The 25132-nt window shown below is 53.8% G+C and overlaps 2 protein-coding genes across 3 annotated transcripts; one reads left to right on the forward strand and one right to left on the reverse strand.

Moving 5' to 3' along the window:
• Positions 1-272: 272 nt before the first annotated feature.
• Positions 273-13356, forward strand: TMEM184B (transmembrane protein 184B). Of its 2 annotated transcripts, XM_010224155.2 has the most exons (9): positions 273-518; positions 2898-3063; positions 5895-5985; positions 6520-6595; positions 8979-9070; positions 9354-9523; positions 10789-10983; positions 11826-11849; positions 12884-13356. In XM_010224155.2, the coding sequence occupies exons 1-9, from the start codon at positions 318-320 to the stop codon at positions 13123-13125; spliced, it is 1257 nt and encodes a 418-aa protein (XP_010222457.2). In that variant the 5' UTR covers positions 273-317; the 3' UTR covers positions 13126-13356. The 2 variants fall into 2 exon arrangements, with proteins under 2 accessions (XP_010222457.2, XP_010222458.2); XM_010224156.2 differs by lacking the exon at positions 11826-11849.
• A 5764-nt stretch (positions 13357-19120) lies between these two features.
• MAFF (MAF bZIP transcription factor F) lies at positions 19121-19695 on the reverse strand. The gene is made up of 2 exons (XM_088531889.1): positions 19642-19695; positions 19121-19558 (listed from the first exon to the last, which is right to left on the reverse strand). The coding sequence occupies exons 1-2, from the start codon at positions 19675-19677 to the stop codon at positions 19145-19147; spliced, it is 450 nt and encodes a 149-aa protein (XP_088388015.1). The 5' UTR covers positions 19678-19695; the 3' UTR covers positions 19121-19144.
• Between the last annotated feature and the right edge of the window lie 5437 nt (positions 19696-25132).

Consider the following 25132-nt stretch of genomic DNA (forward strand, 5'->3'; position numbering starts at 1 on the left):
GTGTTCTTGTCCTTAAATGCCTTTATTGCAGAGGGATGGTGACAGCGGTGGTGTCAGTATTTCCTGATCTCAGGGATGCTGTGTTATGAGTGGTAGAGAAGCCCCTGAGTTCCATATAAGCAGTGGTACCGCAGGGGGTGGTGGTGGCAAACTGATCCAGCTTCTGTACGTAATGCACTTGAACGGGCAGGTGAAAGGCATCTTACTGCTATGCATTTGAGTCCTTTCAGATGGTTTCAGTCCCTTTTTTTGCTTCTCCACCAGGTGTTTGGGTGTGTTTTCAGTAGCCCTGGTAGAATCTCACCCTAAGAAGCACCATGATCGTGATGACTGACATCACAGCAGCGCCCAGGCTGGGCTCCACTGCCACCACTCCAGCGGTGGCTCCCAACTTCTCCTGGATGCCAGAGGATGGCAGACCCACAGCTGTGGAGCAGCCAATATTCCTCATGACCACCGCAGCTCAGGCCATCTCAGGTTTCTTCGTGTGGACAGCTTTGCTCATCACCTGCCATCAGGTAAAACCATGTAGATATTGCCCTTCATCTCCCTTTTCCCACATGGGAGAATATGGATGATACCCTGGCATGTGTCATAGTACTATGAGAGGGGAGGTTGCATGCTCTGGAGTGGTAACAAAACCTCTTCTCTGAGGTCTTGCATATCATCTGTGCTCATGAAATTTGGCAGCGTTTTACTGTAAGCCTTTTTTACCTTGATTCAGTTTCTTAGTCTGACTGGAGAGGAAGCAACTTCTTTAAAGCTCACCGGTGGAAAACATTTGGTGATCTCTTGAGTGTTTGTAGAAGGGTGCTTTATCTCCAGACATTTTTTCCCAGGTCTTGCTGCATCTTGCTATTTTGTTACTGTGTCAACTAAATGATAGAGGTCGTCTGTCCTTTGGCATTCCTCCTTTGATCTTGTGTGCCAGTGGATTCCACAGGCTGAACTCTGCTGCGGAAAGGAGTAGCAGGAAATGTTTTATTTTTAATTTTTCTCCCCTCCCCTCTTTCTGGGAGCCAGAACAAGTCAAACCCTGCATCCTGTTCTGTGCTTCTCTCATGCGGTTGTCATGTGAACTGAGGAGCACAGCGGGGAAACGAGAGCCCTGTTATTTATCAACCTGTGTTTTGTACCTGTGGGTCAAATAGATTCCAGAATGGTGACTAAGACTGAGAAAATGACAGCCCTTTGGTGGAGCACAGGGGCCAGCAAATTTCAAAAGTGGATTAGTCACTGATGAATAAGAATGACACCTGCAGTTACAGCAGCTTGGGTAACAATTACAAGTGTCATCGATCCTGCAGTTTCAAAGCACAAATTGATCACCTGCTGTGGGTAGAAAGAGATCCTTGCTGCTCAGGTAGCGTTGCACAGCTAGGCACTAGTGCCTTTCCCTGAGGAAGCCCACGGGGGTCGGTGCCGGATAGGCAGCGTTGATGGGAACATGCTGTGGTCCTGTTAGAAGGCAGCAGGTTCTGCCTGGAGGGCTGTCTTGGCCATGTGGATCGCAGGGCTTGTGTGACATCCGAGGGGCGAAGCTCGGAGTCATTTGAGCCCTGGTGTCAGCTGGCCCTGTGCTGGGTGAGCTGTGTCACTGGGACTGTCACCGGGGAAAAAAATACTGCTGAGATTTATTAGTGTATTCTGAACTGTTTTCCTCACAGGATGAGGCTTTTGTGACTTCCTCTTGTGTTAGGGTGAACAGACGAATGTTTCGAGCTCTTTAGTTGATTCTGAACAAACCTGGTCAAAGAATCAGGGAGAGATGAAGAGCAGGGAGCTGGGAGGGACGGCCTCCACCTTCAGCAGGAAAAGATGAGAGCACCGACGTGTGCTCAGTTAGACACAGAGAACCTACACAGCACTCCAGGTGCAGAGTGAAGCTTCGTTCTGTGCTTGGGCCACATCAGACAGTAATAAACCCGGTGTTATCAGTTCTAGCCTTGCTTAGGGTGCTCTCGGGAGGCTTTGGCCCTGAGGAGGGGGTCCTCTGTCGCATCGATGTCTGGTGGAGCTCTCCTGCTGCTCTGGTTGATGCTGTCACGGCGTCTTTAGGCCATTAACAGGAGTGGTTCATGTTCAGGGCATGCTTGTAACTGGCCCAGAAGGTGGGTATGCTGTTAGAAAGCATCTTAGGTATCCTTTAATAAAGGATAACCAACTGGGAAGGGTGGGAGGGTAGGGAGGCACATTGTGCTCCCCTCAGCCAGTGAGCGAGGGTTGGCGTGCACGCAGGCAGCTGGGCACATCAACAGCATTGTTCCTTGAGCACAGACCAGAGCTTGTGCTTGGGGCTCTCGGGGTGCCTGATGCTTCGTGGCTGACGCGGAACATGGACACTTTATTTTTTTGAGCAGAGAGAGGCTTTAGCTTCTCAGCTCTTAGAAACAGTGAGGATCTCCTCTAGGTTGTTTGAGGTGAAAGTCTAGAAAGTGTTGAAAACTGCCTGGGGAGTGTGTACAGAGTGAACATAAGCACATAAGTGCGTGCTGCTTCAGCACTAAAAGAAAAAGAGCCTGCGGTATTGGGGATCTTAGCTACTTGAAACAGCATAGCAGAAATTTGGGATTGATGCTAGGAAAAGGGAGTATGAGTAAGAGAATATGAGGAAGGAGATAATGGTAATAGCAGTAAATTAACTGCCTGTGAGGCTGATTTAGAAATGCCTCCACTTCCTTGTCCTCCACTTTCTCCCTGCAAACTAAACAATGCTATATGGGTGCCATAAGATAACAGTGAGATTTGATGCTTATCGCCTTGAGGCTTCTGGAGGAAATCAAGATACAATTTAGTGAAGAGGCTGTTTTTCCTAGTTCTGTTGACCCGGTGGTCCCACTATGTCCTCTCTGCTCGCTGAACCACTGATCTTGTCCTTCCTTTTTCCTCCCTCCCAGATCTACATGCATCTTCGCTGCTACAGCTGTCCAAATGAGCAGCGCTACATTGTCCGGATACTCTTCATAGTGCCCATTTACGCCTTCGACTCCTGGCTCAGTCTCCTGTTCTTCACCAACGACCAGTACTACGTTTACTTTGGCACTGTACGGGACTGCTATGAAGGTAAGGATGGACGGGCAGAAGAAGATGGGAGCAATCTGCCGTGGGAGAGTGAGAGATGTTTTGCTCCTGAATGTGGGAACATGGTAAAAGCCTCTCTGTCATACACCGAAATGAAGTGTTGCTGTGTGGTTGACTGTGGCTTTCTCAGAGATGACCCCTTCTCTTTTGATGACCTCAGAGCACAGCAGGATTGGTGAGCCTCCACTCCTGTGCCCTTTAGAAACAAAATTTAGAATTTCTAGGGGACCTTGGTTTCAGGAAAATATAAAGCCAAAAACTAAATTCTACCTGGGTATTGGAAGCAAGCTATTGGTTCACTCCTGGCTTTTGGAACAGCACTTAGGGGACAGAGGAAGCATCTGGCTACTGTTTTCGCAGTGCAGTTTATCAGTGGCGAGTTCCTGTTATCCCACGCTGTGGCCAGCTGTGTGATGGCACAGCACAACACGGCCACCATGTGCTAACGCCGGTGGTGCACGGAGCACGCTGGAGGACTGAGGGTGCTGTGTTCAGGATGAGTTACTCATTGCTGGCCTTGGTTACCTGCCAAAGAGGATACCACTAACATTCTGGATGAGGAAAAACAGTTACTCTCCAGTAAACGCCACTGAAACTTCCGATCTCATCCAGAAAGGAACCTTCCAGCCAGCGGGCAGGAGGAATTGCGCTCTGGCAGCGTGTTGTGAGGAGAGGTGCAAGTGCCTTGGATTCGCACATCCTCTCCCTCACATTTCCTAGGATCATTTGGAAACAGCCTTTTTTGTTCTTTTCTCCTACTATTTCTTTTTCGAGGGGGAAGGTTTTAGGTTGAGAAGTGGGGGAGCTCCATTAGAGAGTACAGAGAACACCCTCCTAGTGAATTTTAAAGTTGTGTTGGGCCAGTTATGGGCTGTGTTTCATGGTGTGTATTAGGAGGTGCCCGTTCTGGTGCTGCTCTTTCACCTGACTCTCTTTCTGTAAAACCTGGTGCCAGTAACAGCCACGTGTAGGTTTGTTACGCTGATGTCATGAGCACACGTGGTGAATGGGGATGAGCAATGGGAGGAGAAGAGCTGCTGTGCTGGTGCGGGTAGCTTCAGTAATTGACACTCATTTATTTTGGAGATGTTAGGGCAGATATGTGTGGTCGTCATTCTTGTTTTTGATTCTTTTCTTGTTTGTTTGTTCATTCGTTTCCTTCCCTGCTGTCATCTTTGCCCTAGTGCAGTCGGAATGGGCAGCTGGCACTGTAATGACCACATCAGAGGGCAGGGGTCACTGGAGGATAGTAGGAAGAACTCAGCTTTTCAGCCTTGAGGTGCGGGGAGCTACCAGCCAAGTTAAAAGCGCTTGCAGGAAAACGGCAGGCAAGAGAGGTTACCACAGTTATTTAAATAGCTTTTCCATGTTTGGTGTTTCCTAATTAAGGCTTTCACAGAATCGTGTAGTGTGAACGTACTTAACTCTGTTCAATAACAAGGATTACAGGCAGAATAACAATATCCCAATTACATAAAAAGAAGCAGATATACTACAGCCTTTTATGCACAGTAGCATTCTTGCTGGCTAGGCACGTCCAGGAGCCATTAATAGGCTGTTACGAGGCTCTGAGCGTTTTGGGGAGTGTTGAGTAGCTCTTTTCTAGGGCATAGTTTGGATGCTTGTACAGCAAATTAAAGTTGGTGTCTGTCTCCGACTGGGGCACTTCGTGCATGTGGAAAAATTGAGCCCAGGTCTAATAACCAGCTCCCTGGTGAGGCCAGCTTTTCAGGCTGCTTTTCTTATTTCAGAACTCCCTGAGACTGACGTTTCCATCTCAGGTTATCAGACCTTATCATCATGACGGTGCTAGGGAGCAAAAACAGGGTGATGGGATATTGAGATGCCAGGGAATCTCAGCTATCATGGAAAATAAATTTGGAAAAGCCCTCAGGAGTTTGCCCTAGTCTATCATTCTGCCCCAAGGCTGTATGTGGAAACTTAGGAATACGGTCCTTGTCCTAGAAATCTCGTAGCTGTATCAGGGTCCAGCAACAAGTATAACAACCCAAGGGAGTGGCAGGCAAGGTTCATACCTGCTACCTCTGTGCTCTGTTAAGTGAGTTTGGGGGTCCTGAAAAGGAAATGCGTCTGCAGTTATGGTAAGAGCCATCCTCCCAGTGTGTGCACCTCACTGCATTTTGGCAAAGCTGAGCCACAAATAGAAGGGCAACGGGGCAGAGTACTAGCAGCCAGTCTGCGGAGGCTCCTCTTCATCTGTGCCAAGGGGCCGTGCAAGGCAGAGCTGCTGTTCAGGGTGCAGGAGCTTTCACCTTGCTGAGGAAAGGAAACTCAGGGACTGTTTTTCCAAAATCACCACCACGTATAACAACAGAGCTTCTGTGATGGACAAAGCCCCTCTGTCTCTCCAAGACTTAAATTTGCAGGCCCATCGCTTTGGAAAGAGTCGGTGCTCCCTGCTTCAAAGGGATGCAGAAGACACTAAGATAGGGTGATGTATCATCTGAGTTAGTATCAGTTTAATGTCCTGGAATAATGTACAGGAGCCCTATAAAGAATGACATCTTCCAGATGCCAAGTCAAACAGGGACAGAGCACAGTGGAGAATGGTCCTGTGATGCTTTTGGCGTGAATTGCGGAATTAGCCTGGGACCTTGGCCAAACTCCACTTCAGATAGTCTTGTAAATGCTGAGGTAGAAAGGCAAATGCAGTGAAAGCAATCTGGAGGGCTTTGGAAGGAACAAGGCTGCATAAGCAGGGCCTGCTGATGTTTGCTCTACTGCCTGCGCTCTGCATCCCTCCACCTGTTTTGAAGTTGGTTGTCATTTTGCTCTGATTGATGTCTTTGCAGCCTTTGTAATATACAACTTTCTCAGCCTATGCTACGAGTACCTGGGAGGGGAGAGCTCCATCATGTCTGAGATCAGAGGGAAACCAATCGAGTGAGTATTTATCCTTCTTGCAGCATGACTCTCGTCCTTCCCTGCCCGCCTACCATGCCTCTGTCCCTGCCTCTCAAAATCTGTGTCAGGTGGCAAGTGTCTGCTGGAACTGGGCAAGATGGCTGGTGGTGTTTTACCAACATCCTGCTCTGAGACAGGTCGGACTGATCACATCCTCTTAGGCAAGCTGGACTGATTCACGGCTTTTTTGGACACCTGCCTCCTCCTTTGTTTCTTTTCCTTTTTCCTCCTCCTCTAAGTCGTTTCTGTCCTCAGTGGATGTTGGTTATGCATACTTCTTCCAGGTTTGATGTTTCCATACTAGTCAGTTTAAAAAAAAAAAAAAAAAAGTTCGTTGTGTGCAGCCCGGATGTTATTTTAAACGTGTCTGAAAGACCGTAACCGTAGTTGTGGCTGTCAGAAGCAAGAATCCTGCAGCTTTGTTATGGAGAGGTAGACGAGCTGGGATGGGAGTTTCGTGCTGTAGCCCACATCTTGTCTCTGAACGTGGGCATCTTGCATTGGCTCTTTCAGGTCCAGCTGTGTGTATGGGACCTGCTGCCTGTGGGGAAAGACCTATTCCATCGGATTCCTGAGGTTCTGCAAGCAGGTATGGACTGCAGGAGCTTTGCTCTCCTCCAGAAACAAGGTGCGGGCGAGAGGTGGCAGTGCTGTCTTTCCTGCTGAACTCTTGAAAAGAGGATTGCTTTGAGCAGGTTTATAGTATTGCTTTGAGAGCAGCCTGCGAACTGATGAGAGAGAACTTTTTTTTTTAATGGCGTTAATTTTTTTCCTTTTGTTCCTGAAGCAGAAGGCCCTGGCAATAGGCCCAGTTTCTCTCCTGGCTCTGACATACACTCTGGGAAGAGATTCTGGTTTCCTCTTCTCTTTCAGGAATACGAAGGTCTCAACTTTTAGAAATTGCTGCCTATATTTGTTGCAGACACCCCAGTTGTGCAACAGCCTCCTGAATTCCCAGTGCTGTTGTTGTGGTTAGGAGTTGAGCAGGGGATGGAGAGTAAGCATGACACAACGTTTTGTAGGAGGAACCGAACATTGCTCACCGTGTGTGTGTGTGTGTCTGCCTGCTGTGCTGGGTATGTTGAGGGGGAGGGAAGGAGGGAGAGATCTGAACCCAGAGCAGCCCTAGTCTGTTCACCCCGGGGGTCCAGGCAGCCCTGGTTACCATGAAATAGTAGGTGAGTTAGGAGGTTTTATTCACCTGCTGAGATGAAGAGTGAATTTTTTTTCCAGTGGCAGCATGAGGCCAGTTTGGCCCTTGGAAAGGGCTCAGTTCATTGTACTTCCAGTCACTGGATCTACCTGTCTGCTCTGCCTTCTCTTCCACATCATGCCTCATCTCCTGTCTTTTGGAATACTCAGGAATGTCAAGGGTACAGTGCAGCCTCTTTGTAATACCCAACTGTATGTTCAACTGTACGAAATGATTGACCCATTTCCAAAGGACAGCATCTTTTTTTGTCTCTTCTGTTTGTCCCGTAATCTTGCCCTCATGGCTGTCCATTTTTCTTCCCTGATACTTTATTTCTGAAGTGACTCCAAGTAGACTTCTCCTGTTTCTTTTGGGCTTCATTCATGTGCCCCATTTTTGATTCCATTAGCATTAGCTATTCTTCAAGAACCTAATTTTAATACTGACCTTTTAACAATGTCATAAGTAGACATAACATGCCATCAAGGTGAACAACTGCTGGAGAAATAATTTGCCTTAGACCTTTTGTTTCAGATGTCCCAGAGCCTCTGGCAAGTATCCTCATACTGGCTGCACTTGGCTCTGTCTGCAAAAGTTTTCATGGCAGTGCAGACCAAAAGCACTTGGAGCTTCATGCTGGTTCCATGTCTGGTGATCATCACAGATAGGTCACACACCATCCATGTGCTTCCCTTATGCCTTAGCATCTTCTCAGGGGAAGAGACTAAAAATAACATGGTGGTTTGGCTTGCAGGGAAATGGTTAAAGCGTCCCCAGATTGGAAGGAGGGGAAGTTCAGAGGACAGAGCTGTTTACCAATTAGCTTGACCTTTTCCAGTCCACATCTTTACAGTGACTCACTAACTGGCCTGTGCTGGGGTTTTTAATCTCCTTGAGGTCTTATGACCACTAACAAATTGCATCGTGTCCAAAGCAATTACTCCTCTTTGCCTTCTTTCCTCTCCACAAGCATGCAGGTCAGCACCTGGCCGGGCGCTTCTGGCCTCCTTCAGAGAGGCAAGGGTGACATTGGGCTTAGCAGCCTTTGCTCTCTTAGGACATTGAAATTTGACTTCCTTTTTCTCCAGAAAGATGGAGCCTGGGATAGCCTTGAGAGAGAAGGAAACCTGATAGGAGCAGTGATTTATACCCATAGTATCTACTGGCAGAATGGATAGAGCTGATTTCAAGTTCCACAGAGCCTTTGGAGGGATTCAGCAAAGATTTACTCTGGTCACAACAGGATAGCTCTGTCTGGCAGCACACATTACAGTATTTATTGTGATATGCCTTAATATGATGTCAGTTTTCAAAATTTCTCCTGGAGGAGCTGGGTTCCTCTCTTATCCAGGGAGTCGTCTTGCCTAGCTTTGTAGAAAGTGTGAATTGGAGTTTGCATCCCTCTTTAATCAAGTACAGGCCCAGTAAGTTTGGGATGTTCTGTGGTACAATGTGAGACTTTTTCATGCAGCTCCCAGGTGTAAACGTGTTGCAGCAGTGTGTGTGAAACAGCTCTGGAAGAAAGCAGCTGAGCAGCTCCTGGTAGCAGAGGCTTTTCTGCGTGTCCTGGGCAGGACCAGTGCTTCCTCTGCATCTCCATCTGCTGTTGGGAGCTGCAGCCTTCAAGGGTAGTGTCCAGCAAGCAGCAGGGCTGGACTCCTTGGTGGGGCTGATTTGGGTTGCCCTGTTAAGCTGTCCCAGCAGGCATCCTGGGTGCTTGCTTGGGGCTTTGGCCTTTGTACCTGCTGCCTTCTCATTGCCGCCTCTCTCATCCCTGTAGGCCACCCTGCAGTTCTGTGTGGTGAAGCCCCTCATGGCCATCAGCACAGTCGTCCTTCAGGCCTTCGGCAAGTACCAGGACGGTGACTTCGAGTAAGTGCAGGAGTCTGCTTCCCCTTCTGTGTCCAGCTTTGCTTATCGTCTGTGTGCGTGTCGAGCCCTGGGAAAGGGTGGGGGGCTCACAGGCTGCATAAGTACACGAGAAAAGCGGGCAGGGATGTAAACCTGTTGCTTTATTTTTAACGTCACTTTTGGGGATGGAGCAGGACCAGGAGATGGGAAGGAAGGCGAGTCTTGTTATTCCCCAATGGTGGAGGCAAGGATAAAGATGGGGTCACCCTGAGCTCGTAGGCATTCCTCTGTCCTCTTGCTTCAGTGTAACCAGTGGCTACCTCTACGTGACCATCATCTACAACATCTCCGTGAGCCTGGCGCTCTACGCCCTCTTCCTCTTCTACTTTGCCACCCGGGAGCTGCTCAGCCCCTATAGCCCAGTCCTCAAGTTCTTCATGGTGAAGTCGGTCATCTTCCTGTCCTTCTGGCAAGGTGAGCTGCCTCCCCTTTCCCTCTGCAGCACAAAGATACCTCTGCGGGGGGCTCGTACATTAGAATTGGTGGAGCAGCTGCTAATTAATAGCTATTCTGTCTTTCTGGGTTTGTGTTTTGTTTTTTTAATTTGTTTGCTATTACAGTCTTGGTTTGCTTTTCTCTGGGAAAGCTTTGTTTTGCTCACTGGTATCTCTGTTTCTCTGCTGCTCGGTATCCCTCTGCATGCATGTACATGCACACATCTGCCTGGCAAAATCAGCTGCTTGTCTGAGAAGTCCTTTGCATTCCTGAAGCAATCATAAAGCATAAGCTGCCAAGATCTTATCTCCGGGCTGCCATTGTATTGATTGAAGTGGCACATCTGAGACTCTTTTAGCATTTTTTTTTCTTTTTTTTTCTTTTCTTTTTTTTTTTTTTTTAGAGCTCTATAAGCCAAATATTAACCACACATCTGTGATTCCTGCGAAGTGTCGTGTTAGTTGAAAGCACCTGTGCTGCCACAGAACCACTGCTGAGCCAAAGCGTGTTCAAATATGTTCACACCAAGGTGCAGAGAGAGGCATATTCAGAAAGCTGGAATTCCATATAAGCTTAGTGCTTCTTATTAGTAGGCTCTAAGCATTTCCCTGTTTGATGCCCTACTTAGACTTGCTGAGTCGTACTTCAAAGACTAATTGAGTCGGAACCTAGGTGGAATTCAGGCTGCTGGACTATGGCCTGTCCTCCTTCCGTACAGGCAAACTACTAAACCATCTAGTTTATCATCCTGAGCCATCTGGTCGCGTGCTCTCTGCCTTCTCTGGAGCTCCTCAGCCACCTGGTTGTGAACAAGGAGGAATATTTTGCAAGTGTGTGTCATAAACTTTATACGTAAAGTGAAAAGTTCTGTTATCTCAGTGTTTTGCTCTAGCTCTAGTGGAGGAGCTGAGATCTCTCACAGAAATATCTGGCTGCTTTTTACCCTTCTCGACCCAATTACTTCCTGTAGCAGCGTCTGGTGCTACAGATCATAGAAAAGAGTCAACATTTGAACACTCTTTGCTTGAACATATTTGTTCAGCTTTTCTCCTTTCTCTGTAGTACGGGTTAGTGTAAATGGGAGTTTTCCTGCCAGCCCTGTTTGTAGTTTCCGTGTTAAATTGCTTTGCAACCAGGAATGCACAGGAATACCAGGAATACACAGAAACGGCCATTTCCATTCCTGAGATTTGGTTTGCAAACGTGTCTTCTGCCCTTCTCCATAAACCTCTTGCTCTGTTCAGGGATGCTGCTGGCCATCCTGGAAAAGTGCGGTGCCATCCCCAAGATCCACTCCGCCAATGTGTCCGTGGGTGAGGGCACCGTCGCTGCCGGGTACCAGGACTTCATCATCTGCGTGGAGATGTTCTTCGCAGCCATCGCCCTGCGCCATGCCTTCACGTACAGGGTGTACGCCGACAAGAGACTCGATGCGCAAGGTAGGCGACGCGCCGGCACGCCGAGGTGACCTCTCTGGGTGGGATGGCTCCCCGTGGCAGCCAACAAACTGATACAACTCTTAGCCTGCCTGGAAAAACATCATATCCCTTCCTCCGTGGTGTCCAAATAGCCACGTTGTGCAAGGGCTCTGCAAAGCTTGCCTGAATTGCGCTGTTCCCTTTTCAGTTCCTTAGTATGCCGCCCACGAGAGCTTGTTTCAGACCTCAGGGCTGCAAGATGTCGCTGCTTTTGGGTAGAGTGGGCTTGTCCTTCCTGTCTCCCCAGAGGGGAACTCCATCGCTCTGCATTGTGCAACAGACTGAAGGAAGGAGGGACAGGGCCTGAAGCAGGTCCTGTTTTGTCTCCAGGTCTGGGAGATGAGGCCATTCTTTGGCAATGTGTTTGGTCTGGGGGAGAAGGATCTTCCTGCAATGACTGTGAAGACAGAGGGACTGGGAAGAGGGAGATGGAAGTTACTTCTGGGAAACTGGGGGTTCTTGTGCCCAGCCTGTGCCAGTTCATTTGGTGTTCTCCAGATAAAGGGGTCACTTCCCACAGGGGAGGGAGATGGGGCTGTGCTGTGAGAGGGGTGCAGCCTTTGAGCAGTGTTCTTGGCCCCCTACCCCGGGGAGCTTGGGAGTTTCTGGAAGGGAAGGACGGTGGCCGCACCTAGCAGGGGTGACATCTGTGTGTGACAGAGGTGCGAGCTGCTGGCCGACACAACTGGGCAGCTTTTGGTGGTGGGTCTTGTTCTGTTCTTATTTCCTCTCTCTGTTTCTCTCTCTCTTTTTCCGCTCTCCCCTTTTTCTCCCCTTGCTTTGGCCGCTGCTCCCCGATGCAGCCGTACCGTCGTACGGGCCATACGGTAGGTGCAGCATGCTCTGTGTTTGTCTCAGCTGGTTTTAACTGGGATGCTGTTCTGTCCTTGTTCCCAGCCTGCCAACTGCCTGCTCTTGACCCTTGCTTTCCCTTCCCATAGGTTGTAACTTGACTGCCTCGCACAGCTGCTTTAGGGCATCTGGAGTGTAAGCTGTAAAACAGACGCCTAGGCAGTGCCATAACCTAGTATTAGAGTGTTGATACATGGGGACTGTGTGAAACTCTTCTGTCTTTCCAAAGAATTGCACAAGGTCTCGAAGTAGCCGATTTGCTCTCTCTCCTTATCCCTCCCTCGCCCCTTTCCTAATTGCCCCAAATAAGCGGCGTGCAGCGCTTCCTGGGGAGCTCATGCTCGGGCTGAGAGCAGAGCCAGAGGCCGTCCTGGAAACGGGACCCCAAAGGCCACGAGGAAAAGCTCCTCACGCAGCCTTCCTCTGCGTGCAGCACTGCTGTGCTGTGTGGGGCTGTCTGCACGAGCTGCTTCCTTCACAGTGTCACTGTGATGCCCTCCAGTCGCCGCCAGGTCCCCTAGTGCTGCCTGTTCCCTTCCTTTCCCTCTTTGATGCTGCTTTCCCCTTTTACAATCTCTTCCTGTGGATGCCTTGATGCTGCCTGTCAATCTAGTATCCACTGAGTGGAAATGGCAAGTGGCATTTCTCCTGTGTTTTTAGAGCTTTCTTAGTTTTTTTTCTCCTCCGGAGCCCTTTACAGAAGGGCCGCCCCACATGTGTGTCTGCATGGCACTCGAAGCCAGCCGCGGGCTCAGGGAGGGCTCTTGCTGTGGGCACGTCTCACTCGCACCATGCGTCTCACCTGTGCTGTTGATTCCCTCGCCTCTTGGTGACTGGGAACACCGCGTGTTCCTTGTCAAACCTGGCACCGTTCTCGTGGCGGCGCCGCCTCGGCGAGCGCTGCAGGAGGTCCGTGCAGCGAGCTCTGCGTGTGCCCTCTTCCCCTCGCCTTGCCTTACTGGGTGCAGGCCACGCGCTCCACTTGTCCCCCCTCGTCTGTCCCCGGCAGGTCGCTGTGCTCCCATGAAGAGCATCTCCAGCAGCCTCAAGGAGACCATGAACCCTCACGACATCGTCCAGGACGCGATCCACAACTTCTCCCCGGCCTATCAGCAGTACACGCAGCAGTCGACGCTGGAGCACGGCCCACCCTGGCGCAACAGTGGTCACGTCATCTCGCGCTCCCACAGCTGCTCGGGGGCTCGTGACAACGAGAAGACCCTCCTGCTCAGCTCCGATGATGAGTTCTAGGAGGGGAAACAGCCGGTGCAGGCTGGAATTTTTCCTCTCTCCTTGTTGTTGGGTTTATTATTTTTTTTTTAATTTATTGAAGCGGAAACACGCAAGTCATATCACTTCCTAGAAAGTACAGGTTGCAGAAGTGGGCACTTCCCATTAGCTTTTGTGGGTATGGACATAACAGACAGTGTGGAGGTGGGGGAATGGCCAGAAATCATCTGTGTCAGCCCATTTCTTACAGCAGTGGAATTGGTTGAAGCAAAGGGCTTCCCATTACCCTCCCAGCTTGGTGTGGAGCGTGACTTAGCAGCGCCCAGAATTGTGGCGAAAAGTGTTTTCTTCCCAACTGGACAACGTGACTGCTTTGTATTCCTCTTTCCAAATGGTTGATGTAGGCACAGTTTGCTTCCCCAGCTCCCTGGTCCTGACCTCACTGTGATCCTTGGGAAATGGGATTAGGATGCAGCGATAAGAATCCCTGAGGACCAGACCAGAGATTGGTCTCTCTGTAGCCAGTGTCTTAAATACTTAACAAGAAACATCTGCCACCCCTGAAGCACCTGATTGTGCAGTCCTGTACTGGAGTGAGGGGGCAAAGGACAGGAATTTCCTCTGGTTCCTCCCACGCACATTCCCTGCCTGAAGCTGGTGCTCACTGAAGCTCAGTGGGGGTGGAATTACTGTTTTAGGGTGTGGGGTTTCCTAATTACCGGGTATCCAAGCATCTCATCTTCACTGTGTTCCTGCAGCAAGGTACCTCCCAGGAGTGTCTTCCTCCTGCTAAGGGGACAGAGGATTGGCCGTGGTAGCTGGTAGAAGCACAGCACTAGGTTTGTAAAACTCTGACCCTTAGGTCCCTTGGCAAGCAGGAAGCTATGAAGCAAGAAAATGTCCTCTCTCCTTGTTCCCTGCCACATTGCCAGTACAGGTGCCCTTTAAAGCTGGGGCCTCCACTGCCAGAGCAGATGCCCGTGTTTTGCAGATAGCCCTCCCCGGGCTCCTCACTGCTGCCTTCCCATGTGCTGCACAGGTGTTGCTGTGAGGCTGCAGTACTCCGAAAGGGATGTTGCTCTCTCCCTCTTGCTTTTTATCTCCTTTCCACCCCAAACTGGAGCAGATGTGAAACCTGCCACAGCTTGGCTGGTTAAAATTGTCCCTCATAATTTTGCAGGCAGGAGCTGCTGCTGCCCTATGTTTTACCCCTCGTTTATGTTGGGCTTTGAGTGGACTTTGAATGTTGAGCTCCTAGATGTTTGACAGAATCAAATTAAAAACGATCCCTCTGCAGGTCTGTCCAAGCAGCAAGAAACACCTCCTCCCTGTTTAAAAATGGCTAAAATGGGGCAGGGAGACATGCGCTAAAGGGTGAGAGGCGAGATTGCCACCACAGTCAGAGAGTGAAGTGGAGCAGTTACATCAGGCTCCTTATTTTTTGCCTGTAGTTTCACAGCCCTGGGCTGCTCGATGCCCACTGTCAGCAGCAGACCTGCATCTCTCCATGTTGCCACTAGTCCCTCTGCCAGAACAGGGCTCATTGGAGCTGACCTTTCCTCTTGTGTCCCGATTTATGTGTGTGCCCATCCACTTTCCCACAAGCTGCTGTGAGCAAAGACCACTTCCTTCCTCAGGTCTGGTCAGGGAGACGGACTCCAGTTTGGACAGCTTTCCTCTCTGCTGTGAGGATAAGGTAGGGCAAGGTGAGGAGGACACCGAGCAGCATCTCCTTCCATGCTCGTGTGTCTGAGGTGGGCGAAGGGGTTGGGAGCATTGGGGCCAACTCTTGAGGGAGTTGGGGAAAGGATCAGTGAATCCAAAAGCGCCTTTGCTCCTGCATCTCCTTCTTTGCACATAGCCTGCAATGCCAACAGTTAGTTGCTGCTTTTCCTAAATCTGCCACTACTTAAAAGAGAGGGGCCAATGGTGTCTACCAGCCCTTTTGCGGGCTTGGTGTAAAACACTTTTTTCCATGTCCCATAACCCACCTGGAAAGCAGGACTGGAAACTGAATGGGCTTTCCTGCCATCTTCCATGACTCTGAGTAATAGTTCTTTAGTGCTTCGCTTTTATTTCAAGGTTCCCTTCTCTCTTAGGAAGTGTGGGATGGGGTACCACCTGTTCCCCCTTCTTACTTCATTTGAAGGACTTGATGATGTCCCACTGTCACTTAAATGGTGGCTCTCGCTGATGTCTGCTGCATTGGATAACTGAGACCTGAAATTTCTGGGATTATCCCATTGAGTTTGAAGAGGATCCAGGTTTGGGGAAGTATTTTTTTTTTAAGTTACTTTAAAATGTATGCTGCATATATTGTGCATAGGATCTGGATATTCTTGAAGCTTCATATATGTAGTGGTTTAAAGTATAACCCTTTTGCACTAGCTACCTTCAGAGAAGCCTGGTGAAGATTAGCACCTGAACAACAGCCAGCTGCCACACATTATAATTTTATATATATTTTTTTAACGCTACTGAAAATCATCTCTGAGCTTCCTGCTGTCCTTCAAGATAGGCAAGTGCCAGAACAAACATCAGCTCTGTAGGAACAAATATCTAATGAGACCAGAGCTGGAAACGAAGGCCACGATGCCCTCTGGTCTCGCAGATCTGTTAGCGGTAGCCCAGGGCCCTAACAAATACGTCAGTTCCAAGAACAGGCCCTTGGAGCTGCTCCACCTCACCTGCTACCCCTCTTTTTCCTTCCTTTGTTTACCATGTAACATACCCATGGGATTTGTTTATTATTTTTCCATATAGAGTAGTTCTTTGTATATAAATGACTGAAAAAAAATGTATGATAAATAAGACAGAGTCACCTAGTTTTGTACCTATTGTGTTTAACTGACGTGAGCTCAGCGACAAGCCGCTCTCTCTATTTTGGTCTTTGTGACGTTATACTCTGCAGAAATGAGCAAATATGATGACAAATAAAAATATAGAGATAATTTAGATTGTACTTAAGCCGCCTCTGTGTAGTGGTGTCTGGGTGCCTTCTCTGAACTCATTCTCCGTTCTTGCCCATTGCAGGGCTTGGCTTGGTCTACCTGGCCCCCTGAGTGCTATTTGCAGCAGCGGGTGGTGGCATGAGCGTGAAGGCCTCGGTGCGGTGGCTCGGCAGGGAGCCCTGCGAGGTCGTGGTGGCCGTACGGAGCTGTGGCGATTCTGGGGTGCTGCGGGAAGGGGTGTGCGGTGCCCAAGCACTTGCTCACATCAGGTCTGGCTGCAGCGCGAGCGCAGCCTCATGGGAATTTTCCAGTGAAAATCTTTATCTTGGAAGAAGCTGACTCAGCGCCACTGAAGTGTGCCTGAAAGAATGCGCTGTGGGGCGGGGGGTGGAAGGAGAGCTGTGATGATCTCAGCTCCGGCAGCTTCTGGTGAGACCGCGCGAAAGTGAAACCCAACAGCTCCGCATCAGCCACTGCCGCGGTGCGAGGCTGCCCAGCCGCCCCTGGAAACTGAGGCTCCTGTTGGTACCTAGCTCCAAAGTGGGAAGCTGCCGTTCACCCGGCCCAGAGGGCAGCCTCCTTCCCGTGGAGCGCTCATGGCAGCGGGAGGCCGCACAGAATGGGGACGACCGGGACACGGTGAGCAGCGCGTGGCTCTGCAGCCACCGCTGCCACCCGCCTGCCCAGGCTGCGTCGCCTCTGTGAGCTGGGGCTTGCTGCGAGGCAGCGGCCAGGGCCTTTTCACCCTTCAAAACAGTGGCTGCTCCAGCTCAGAGCTGCCCATTCGGTCTTGGAGCTGTCCTGGCTAGAGGCCGATGCCTCAAAGGAAAGGTTCAGCATTAAACCTGCCGCCTTAGGCCTTTGCTTCCGAAGAACATAAATCCCTGCTGAGCCGGAAAAACCACGAGCTGTGCCCCATCCTCAATCCTTTTTATGCTCATTCTCCTCTTATCCTTGTGCCCTGTGGAAATCTTTCTAGCTGAATGCTCTGATTTTCATGCAAGCTCATGATTTCAGTATGCTGGACATTGCAGTAAAAAATAATAGTAATAAAAAAAACACACCCCAAACAGGAAAACCCGATGCTGGTTTTACAAAGATGCAGCCCTATGCTCTGTTCAAGAATGATAAAACACTCTTTCTGTTGAAAAAAAAAAAAAAAGAATTTGCTTTATTTGTAAAGTCTACAAAATACAGAGGAGTCAGGTAGGACACATACTGTAAGTCAGAAAATAAATAGGATTTTTTTTTTCTTTTTTGCTCTATAGAAGTATAAGATAAAATGTGATTTGCATATATAAAATATAAAGTACGGCTCTGTACCAACATCCTGGCTGTGCCGAGTAGGCGGAATGGTAAAGAGGACGTGAAAATAACTTATGTTCGTGCAATAAATAAACCCGGGGGAGATGGGGATGGGGTGGGGGGCGCTAACCGTAGTGCCTCTCCGCGGGCACCGCTCTGCAGGGAGGAGAGGGCGGCTGCAGCCTGGCAGGGCTGGCGTGACAGCATTCGGGCAGGGGCCGTTGGGGACTTGGCTGAGGCCAAACGGGGCTGCCTCCTGTTACCTCCCTGTGTCTATGGGTCGCTGCTGGCGTTTGCAAAGCCCAGCTCTTCTCCGGGGCTCCTCAAGCCTTGGGAGGAGAGGCTGTCCCAGGCTTGCGTCCAAGCTGGAGGAAAACCGCGAGGGGCCCGGCCTGCAGCTTCCAGGAGCAGAGTCGCTCTCTGTCCCCCAGCCCGCGTCCACCTTCACTGCCCACTCTCAGCACCTCCGCCCCTCTCCTGCTTCTCCTTGCTCACCAGCCTCAACTCCTGTTCCCTGGGGACCAGGGCCGCTTTTCCCCAGGCTTTGCAGCCTCCCTGCAGGGGCGCGGGGGGGAATGTTGTGCCTGGTGCTGTGGGGCTGTCCAAGCTGGCCTCTACTGAACAAAATAGCGTTTATCTCTTCTCCAGCTGCCTTCGTTTCCTTCCTGACAGTGCCTCTGTGTTCCAGAGGCACCCGGCCTGCCTGGGCTGCCATGTCCCCGGGGGCAGGAAGAGGTGTGAAGGATGTGCGTGATGGAGAGAGATAAAAGGGCACCTCTCGCTTCTCCCCTCGGCCCCTCCGGCAGCAGCCCAGTGCTACAGCGGAAGGAACTCGGCCGGGAGGGACCCACTCGCCCTCCCCAGCTCTCCTTTCGCCAGGGGCCTCCCTGCCCTCGCCACTGCTCCCCATCACCTCAGCCCCCCCGACCTCCCGTGTCCAGGCTGCCATGATGCTTTTCCACCTTCACTCACACTTCCTCAGGCACCAGCCCATGGCCACGTTCTCCCTCCCTACGACTTACCACTGCCCTCGCTGTCTCTAATCCCTTCTGCACCACAAACTCAAGGCTGGAGCAAGCGGGCTCACGGCCTCTGCACATCCATGGCCACTCTGCCACCTCTCCCGGTGCTGACACAGCGGTGGCCAACATGAGTCCAAGTGGTGAGGCTGGCAGGGCCAGACCTCAGCACTGATTCACCCCTCTCCATCCTGTCCCTTCCGCAAAACTCTCTCCCCTCATTTTCCCTTTCTGTCGTGCTCCTGAGAGTGCCCGGCTTGCGCTCAGCTCTCCTGCAGCCTCTCTAGAGGAGAGGAGCAGAGGGTTTTCCTGCCAGCTTGGAGACACGGGATGCCTCCCCAGCTCCGCTAGCGCCAACCTCCTCCTCTGCCACCTGCGCCTGCCCGGGTGAGAGGCACCCGGCCGGGGGGAGGCTGCAGCAGGAGACAGACCGGAGTCAGAGACGAGGGAGGCCATGGGGGACTGCCAGGCTTGTGGAGCCTCTGCTACCTCGAGGGGTCCCCGGCAGGGTCCCACCAACCCTCCGTGCGCCCCTCTGCAGCTGGTGCAGGGCGGCCGGTGCAGGCGCTGAAAGGGCTCTGGGAGGGGAGAGGCTGCAGGTGCGAGGAGGATGGCCCCGTGGAGCAGGAAGGGCCTTGGGCCCCGGGTGACGGATCCCAGCAGCCATGGCAGGGGCTGGGGAGGGGAGAGGGCGGCAACCGGTACGTCAACTCATGGGGGAAGGCGCCCCGGGGGCCGCACGCGGCCGGGCGGCGGGGGCCTGCACTAGGAGTAGGCGGCCTGGTTGGCGCCAGACTTGACGATGGTGATGACGCTGGCGGTGGCCACCTTGGCGGGGGGCCCGTGGGCGGCCACGGTGCGGGCAAAGCCCTGCAGGGCCTCGTACTTGCCGCGGAGCGTGTCAAGCTCCAGGCGCATGGCGGCGTTCTCCCGGGCCAGCTTGTCCACCTCCCACTCCAGCTCCATCTTCTGCTTCTGCAGCTCTTCCTTCTGGCAGACCCGCTTCACGCGGCAGCTGGCCGCGTAGCCCCGGTTCTTCAGCGTCCGCCGGCGCTGCTTCAGCCGCGCCACCTCCTCCTTGGAGAGGCCCCGCAGGTGGTGGTTGAGCTCGCGCACCGACAGCCCCATGAGCTCCTCGTCCGACAGCAGCGGCGTGTTCTCCCCCAGCTCCCGCTTCACCTGCCCGCGAGAGAGAGGGGCACCCGCCTGAGACCCCGCGCGGCTGCCGGCCATGCCCCCGCGCCGCCCGCGGCCTCACTTACCTTCAGGGCCTTGCTAGCGAGTCCGTCCGCGGCCATCGTCTGCCCCGGGCCGGCCCTGCGGTGCTGAGGAGCCAGGAGGAAAGCCCGTTAGTCATGGCACGTGCGGAGGACCCCGGCCTCCGCCCGCCCGCGCTGACCCGGGGGTGCTGCCCCTCTGCCCCCCGCCCGGCACGCAGGTTTCCCCGGACTGCCGCAGGGCCGGGCATTTGGGAGCCAAGTGACTCATGGTTTTTCCTTTAAAAATACATAATAATAATGATTGCAAAATAAATAAATAAATAAATAGAGAGAGAAGGAAGAAACAACAATGCTCAGCACCACCTCCTCCGTGCTGCCCCAGGGCAGCCAAGTTGCCTGCCTGCCCCCCAAGGCCCCGCTGCACTGCCGGGACATGGCAGCCAGGCCAGGCTTCCTCCTGGGTGACGGGAGGAAACACTGGCGCTGAAAGGAAAGTAAAAGCAGCAGCGCTGGAGCGAAACCAGCCGAGCTCTGCCAGGCCTCGGGCGCCCTGTGCCGCCCCGGGCACTCGCAGACACGTGGAGAGCAGAGCCAGGCACCTGCCCTGCTTGCGCAGCGGCCGCCTTCGGAGCGGACCCGCCGCCCGCAGCCCTCGTGCCCCAGCTGGCGAGGGCACCCCAGGCTGCCCGGGACTGCGCTGGAATGATTCCAGCGTGCGGGCAGGTCCCGGGAGCGGAGCAAAGGGCCCAGGCACAGCAGCCTCGTGTGGGTGAGAGAAAAGCCATCTCACCATGATTCAGCACTGCAGAAGCAGCCGTCACCCCATCCATGCCTGTCCTCTGGCAAGGGAGTTATTTTTTTCCCCCCCTCTCACTAGGTTATGAGGAGAGGGCTGGCAAGGGCTGGAGCTTGAAATGCAACGCAGCAGCATTTCCCTGAGGCAGGCAGCCCCCCTATAGGGGAGCAACCAGACCAAGGGAGAGTGAAAATGGGCCAAGGCGAGGGCTGGCTGGCAGGAGGAGGCAGGGGCAGGCAGATGAGGCACACGTGCAGCTGCGGAGGGAAGAGACCAAGCTCCATGCCCAGGGGAAAGGGATGGAGGGAAGGGCCCCCCTCGCGCGCGCTCCGAACAGCAGTAAGGTGAAGAGCTGGGAGGAGAGCGGGGAGGAAAGGTGGAGCTGGGAAAACAGCGGGCTGGAATCTGATGCAATAGGAGTCGGGAAGCACGGGGAGCTGCATACGGAGGCGAGGGAACACGGCCTGTGCAGCGGCGTGGCTATGGCCTCCTCCCCCGGCTGCTGGAGCAGGCGGGAGAGGCTCAGGAGAGGGCGAGATTTCAGGAACTTACCCAAGAGATGGACAAGATTTAGGAAAGGCACAAACACAACCCAAGGCCTCCCACACCTAAGTCAGCTCCAGCTCGGAGCAGGGCCGCCCTTCTCTCAGGTCCTTGCATCCCTGGCGGGGCTGCAGGCCTTTTGCTTGGGAGCCGCAGGAGAGGGGACCCCATGAGGGAGGCAGGGAGCAGAGACCCCCCCCCCCAGATCTGCATCACTGCTGAACCCCACCGATTTGCACTCAGCATCACAGACAGGGCACAGACCCATCCCAGGTAGCTGCAGTGTCCTAGCAGGCTTCCGGAGGAGCCACTGTTCTGATGCACTGAGCCAAGCTATTCCCTGTCCATCACCTGCTATTTCATTAATTCAGCCCTCATTCTGAGCGGCTACCAATGACTCTAGCCAGGGCTATGGGGGACAGCACAACTCATGAGCGCTCGGGAGGGCAGCAGGTCTAATGGCACCACCACAGGGCAGGACCCCGTGGCCACCTGGTCTGCAGGCAAAGGCTTTCCGCAGCCCAAGGGGCCGGGATCTGGCCCTCTGTACGGATATGGTCAGCTGTTACAACGCACCTGGACGCAGCTCCAAACAGGGAAGGGAAAGGAGCCGCAGGGGAGATGCAGACCTTGTTCACTAGCAGGTCCCCTGCCCACTGCTGTTCCTGAGAAGGGCCCGGGAGAGCCACCACTGCTACCACTCGTGCCCACCCGCAGGGACACCTGGGACAACCTTTGGCACACCTGCACTATTGCACTGCTGGCTGCGGCACCGCCACACACTCGGGCACGTGCAGCCCTCGGGCAGCACAGCAAGTCCTGCTGTGCCCACGAGCTGGCTGCAGCAGAAGGACGCGAGGATGCGTGTGCGGGCACAGTGGGCCAAGTCCAGCCGCCCGCAGCGCACGCATGGCACCGCCGTAGCCTCCAGCGCTCCCGCGCACGGTGCTGACGGTGCCTCCGCAGCACACGGGTACCTCAGCAGCACCTGCGCCCACAGCCCCCGTTTCCAAGTGGAATGTGGGGCAGCGAGGAGCAGAGAACAGCCCAGCTCTGCTCCGGAGCCAGGAGGCAGCATCCCCGCGGGGCCTGGCCCGTGAGCCCCCGCGCTAGCGAAGGGGCCAGCTGAGGATGAGGAGGGGACCAGGGACGGGCGCAGCAGCAGCCGGGGTCGCCTGTGCTGCCGCTGGTGAAAGGGCGCCCGCAGGCGCCCAAGCTTTGCAGCCCAGCTCGGTGCGGGCACCGCCATGACCGTCATGTGACGGTGAGTCGCTCTGTGCTGAGCACGAAAGAGAAAAACATCAACAAACACGCGCGGCGTTGAGGCAAACACGGCGTCAAGGTGTTTACTGCCGCGCAGCGCTAGCTCCCAGCTTCCTGCTCCCGCTTTAAAGAAACAGCACTCGGCTCCCCACGGTATCGGCACGGCAGGAACTACTAAAAATAACCAGCTTTGGCCACCGGGTTGTCACCTCGTGGGAGGTAAGGCACCGTGGCGCTCGCTATTTATATCCCCTGGGGATCGGGAAGCCGCGTGAGAAGCAGAGGACACCCGCAGGCAAGCGTGAACTGCTGCTGCCGGCGCCTTTCCGAAGGGCCAAACGCATTTCCAAGCTGCCCCGTGTCCCGGACAGAAGTCACCCCCTGCCCCGGCCGCGCCAGCTACCGCGAGTGGAAACGCAGCAGCCTCTCAGCGGGGAGCAGCGAGGAAGTAAAGCGGGAGGCGGGAGGGGAGGTTCGAGCGGAGCCCTGAGCCCTCCCGGGCGCCGAGAGTTTCTCAACCCGAAACTCTGGCTGAAGTTAACCGGAGCCAGGAAAACAAAACTCCAGGGAGGCGAGAGCCGCCCGGGGGAGGCGGCGTAGGCAGCGCCGCGCCGTCCGCTCCCACCGGCCCCGCTCCCGGCTCTGTGGGACAGGGGCGGCCGCCGGCCTCCCCCGGGGCGCAGCGGGACCGCCGCTCTCTCCCTCCTTCCCCCCCGCCACCATCTTCCTTCCACTCCCGCCTCAGAAAAACAGGGCCACGAAGCCGCCCCGGGGCCCCACGAACGCGCCCTGGGGGACCGCGTCGCCCATTGCGATGGCGGCGGGGCGGGGGGCCCAGCACGAGGGCCGCGCTGGGCGGGCGGCCACGCGGCCCGGCGGCGCGAGGCGGGCGCCGTGTGCGCACTTACCGCGCGCGGGGCTCCCTCCGCAGCGGGAGGCTTCGTGCCGGCGTCGCCGAGCGTGGCCCGGCCCCGGGCACGGCGAGGGGCAGGCGGGAGCGGGTGGCGAGCGGCGCGCGGGGGGCCAAGCGGGGCGCCGCGACGCGCCGAGCTGCAAGGCGAGTTTCCTGGAATTACTCACTCGCAGGATTCTTTTCATTCATAAAAACACAGTCATGCGGTGACATCATTTTTTCCCCTCCCTTGTCCCCTCCCCGCCGCGCGGAGAAGGCGACGCGGCCGGGGGGCCCTGCTGCCATCTTAGCGCCGGGCAGTGATTTTAAAGGGTCCTCCCGTGCCCACCCTGCCCTGCTGTGGGTGCCTTGGGGGGTTGTTTGCCCCAGGAATGTGGGGCTGGGGGGAGGCAGGGTGAGCGCGGCTTTGCCCTCTGCCGCCCATGAGATGGGGGCTGCAGCAGAAGGGCAGGCGTCTGCGAGCGGCAGGGCTGGTGCTGGCCATTAAATGTCCTGCCACAGCCACTTGCTGAGCTGTTTATGGCTTTCCAGCAGAGCCGTGAAGAACTGCCCTTGAAATGCTTTCCAGCTGCTTTTCTGTATTGGAAAAGACGGGGGTGGAGCTGGGGAAACAGGTTGTTGTCCTGAGGCAGCTGCCCGGAGCCATAAGCGGTGCTAAGGGGGAGCTGACCGCGTCTCCCCCCACGCAACTCTCCACAGTGGTGTGGAGCAGCGGGTAATGCAATGCGCTTCACCCTCACGAAGGAAGTAGTAACATGTTTTGTCGATATGGACAGTGGTTTTCACGACATTCTACAGCAGGGTCCCTGTTATTTACTGCATAGAGAACAAGTTTACACAGATGTACCAGGAAGACCCTCCCGTTGAGTCACGGGGTTCAGACTGGACCCTGCTCCCTTCCAAACTCCTCCTCACAGGGATCTGGGTGCGGTGGGATCCAATCTTAGTCCCAGGCTTGGTCAACAGTTTATGTCTAAGGGATTATGTGCACAGTCTAAGGGATTATGTGCACAATCAATCCTGGATACAACTCCGTAAAACTTAGGAAGTGTGAGAAAGCTTTTGCATGCCATGTTTGCTTACTGCGGACCTGTTGCTTTTCAGGGATCTCTCAGCGTTGAGGAGTAACCCCAAGAGGTGCCGCTGCCCACGGGGAGACCCTGCCTCGCAAGGAGAGCTCAAGGGGCTCTGGAACCACCTCATTTCTATGGGATAGGGTGATTGATTTATAGTGGTTTTTGCATATCAGCCAAATTTTTGCTGACGCCAGCTTAGCTGGTCCCCGGCTCTTGTGCTGTTGTTATCTCCTTTCCCAAGGTCCATGGGAACATCCCCCAGCAGGAGGCGGCCATATGTTTACTGTTCGGTGGGAAGAGGTGGCAGAGATGCAGGGAGGCAGACACTACAAGCAGATAACACGATCAGCACTCGCATGGGGCTGTGTGGGCAGCTGGTGTGGCCAGGGACACAGCACAGCCATCACACCAGGTGTCACCCACCCCTGCCTCCTTCCAGGGCTGTTCCCCCACCCAGGGCCGGAGGGAAGGGATTCGGGGTCCTTTGGGATACATTGAGGAGCAACATTGCTCCTGCCGCTTCAGGATGGGGCTCTCCCTGCCCCCAAGGCAGGGCTTGAACAGCCCCCTCTCACACACTTATGTGCACATATGTATGCGTGTGTGCAGGCTTGCAGATCAATGTGCGTACACATGCATACAGGCGTGCATGCATGTGTAACACACATACATGTTTATGCACGCGTGCACATACACGTACATGTGCGCATGTGGGTACACACGTGTAAGTAGGTCTGTGTTTGTATACAGCAGCATATAGGCATGCGCATACAGACACATGTGCACACAGGCACTGTGCGGGGAAGGCTGTCCTGCTGCCAGCTAATGGCGCAAGCTGCCTGCAGGCAGGGAGAAGGGTTAAATGCGGCCACCATGTCCTCCCCCAACACGGGAAATTTAGAATGTTCTCTCTCAAAAAAAAAAAAAAAAAAACCCAACAAC

Source organism: Tinamus guttatus, unplaced genomic scaffold (genome assembly GCF_059628265.1).
Source record: "Tinamus guttatus ecotype Peru unplaced genomic scaffold, ASM5962826v1 Tinamus_guttatus_pri_ptg000439l, whole genome shotgun sequence".
Classification (NCBI taxonomy): Eukaryota; Metazoa; Chordata; class Aves; order Tinamiformes; family Tinamidae; genus Tinamus; species Tinamus guttatus.

Bases quoted from the DNA above. Each gene is read 5' to 3' on its own strand.
- MAFF (XM_088531889.1), bottom strand. From the start codon at position 19,677: ATGGCCGCGGACGGACTCGCTAGCAAGGCCCTGAAG. The intron at 19,559-19,641 runs GTAAGTGAGGCC...TCTCGCGGGCAG, and splicing joins TCGCTAGCAAGGCCCTGAAG to GTGAAGCGGGAGCTGGGGGA.
- TMEM184B (XM_010224155.2), top strand. From the start codon at position 318: ATGATCGTGATGACTGACATCACAGCAGCGCCCAGGCTGGGCTCCACT. The intron at 9,524-10,788 runs GTGAGCTGCCTC...TGCTCTGTTCAG, and splicing joins CTTCCTGTCCTTCTGGCAAG to GGATGCTGCTGGCCATCCTG. The intron at 10,984-11,825 runs GTAGGCGACGCG...TCCCCGATGCAG, and splicing joins CAAGAGACTCGATGCGCAAG to CCGTACCGTCGTACGGGCCA.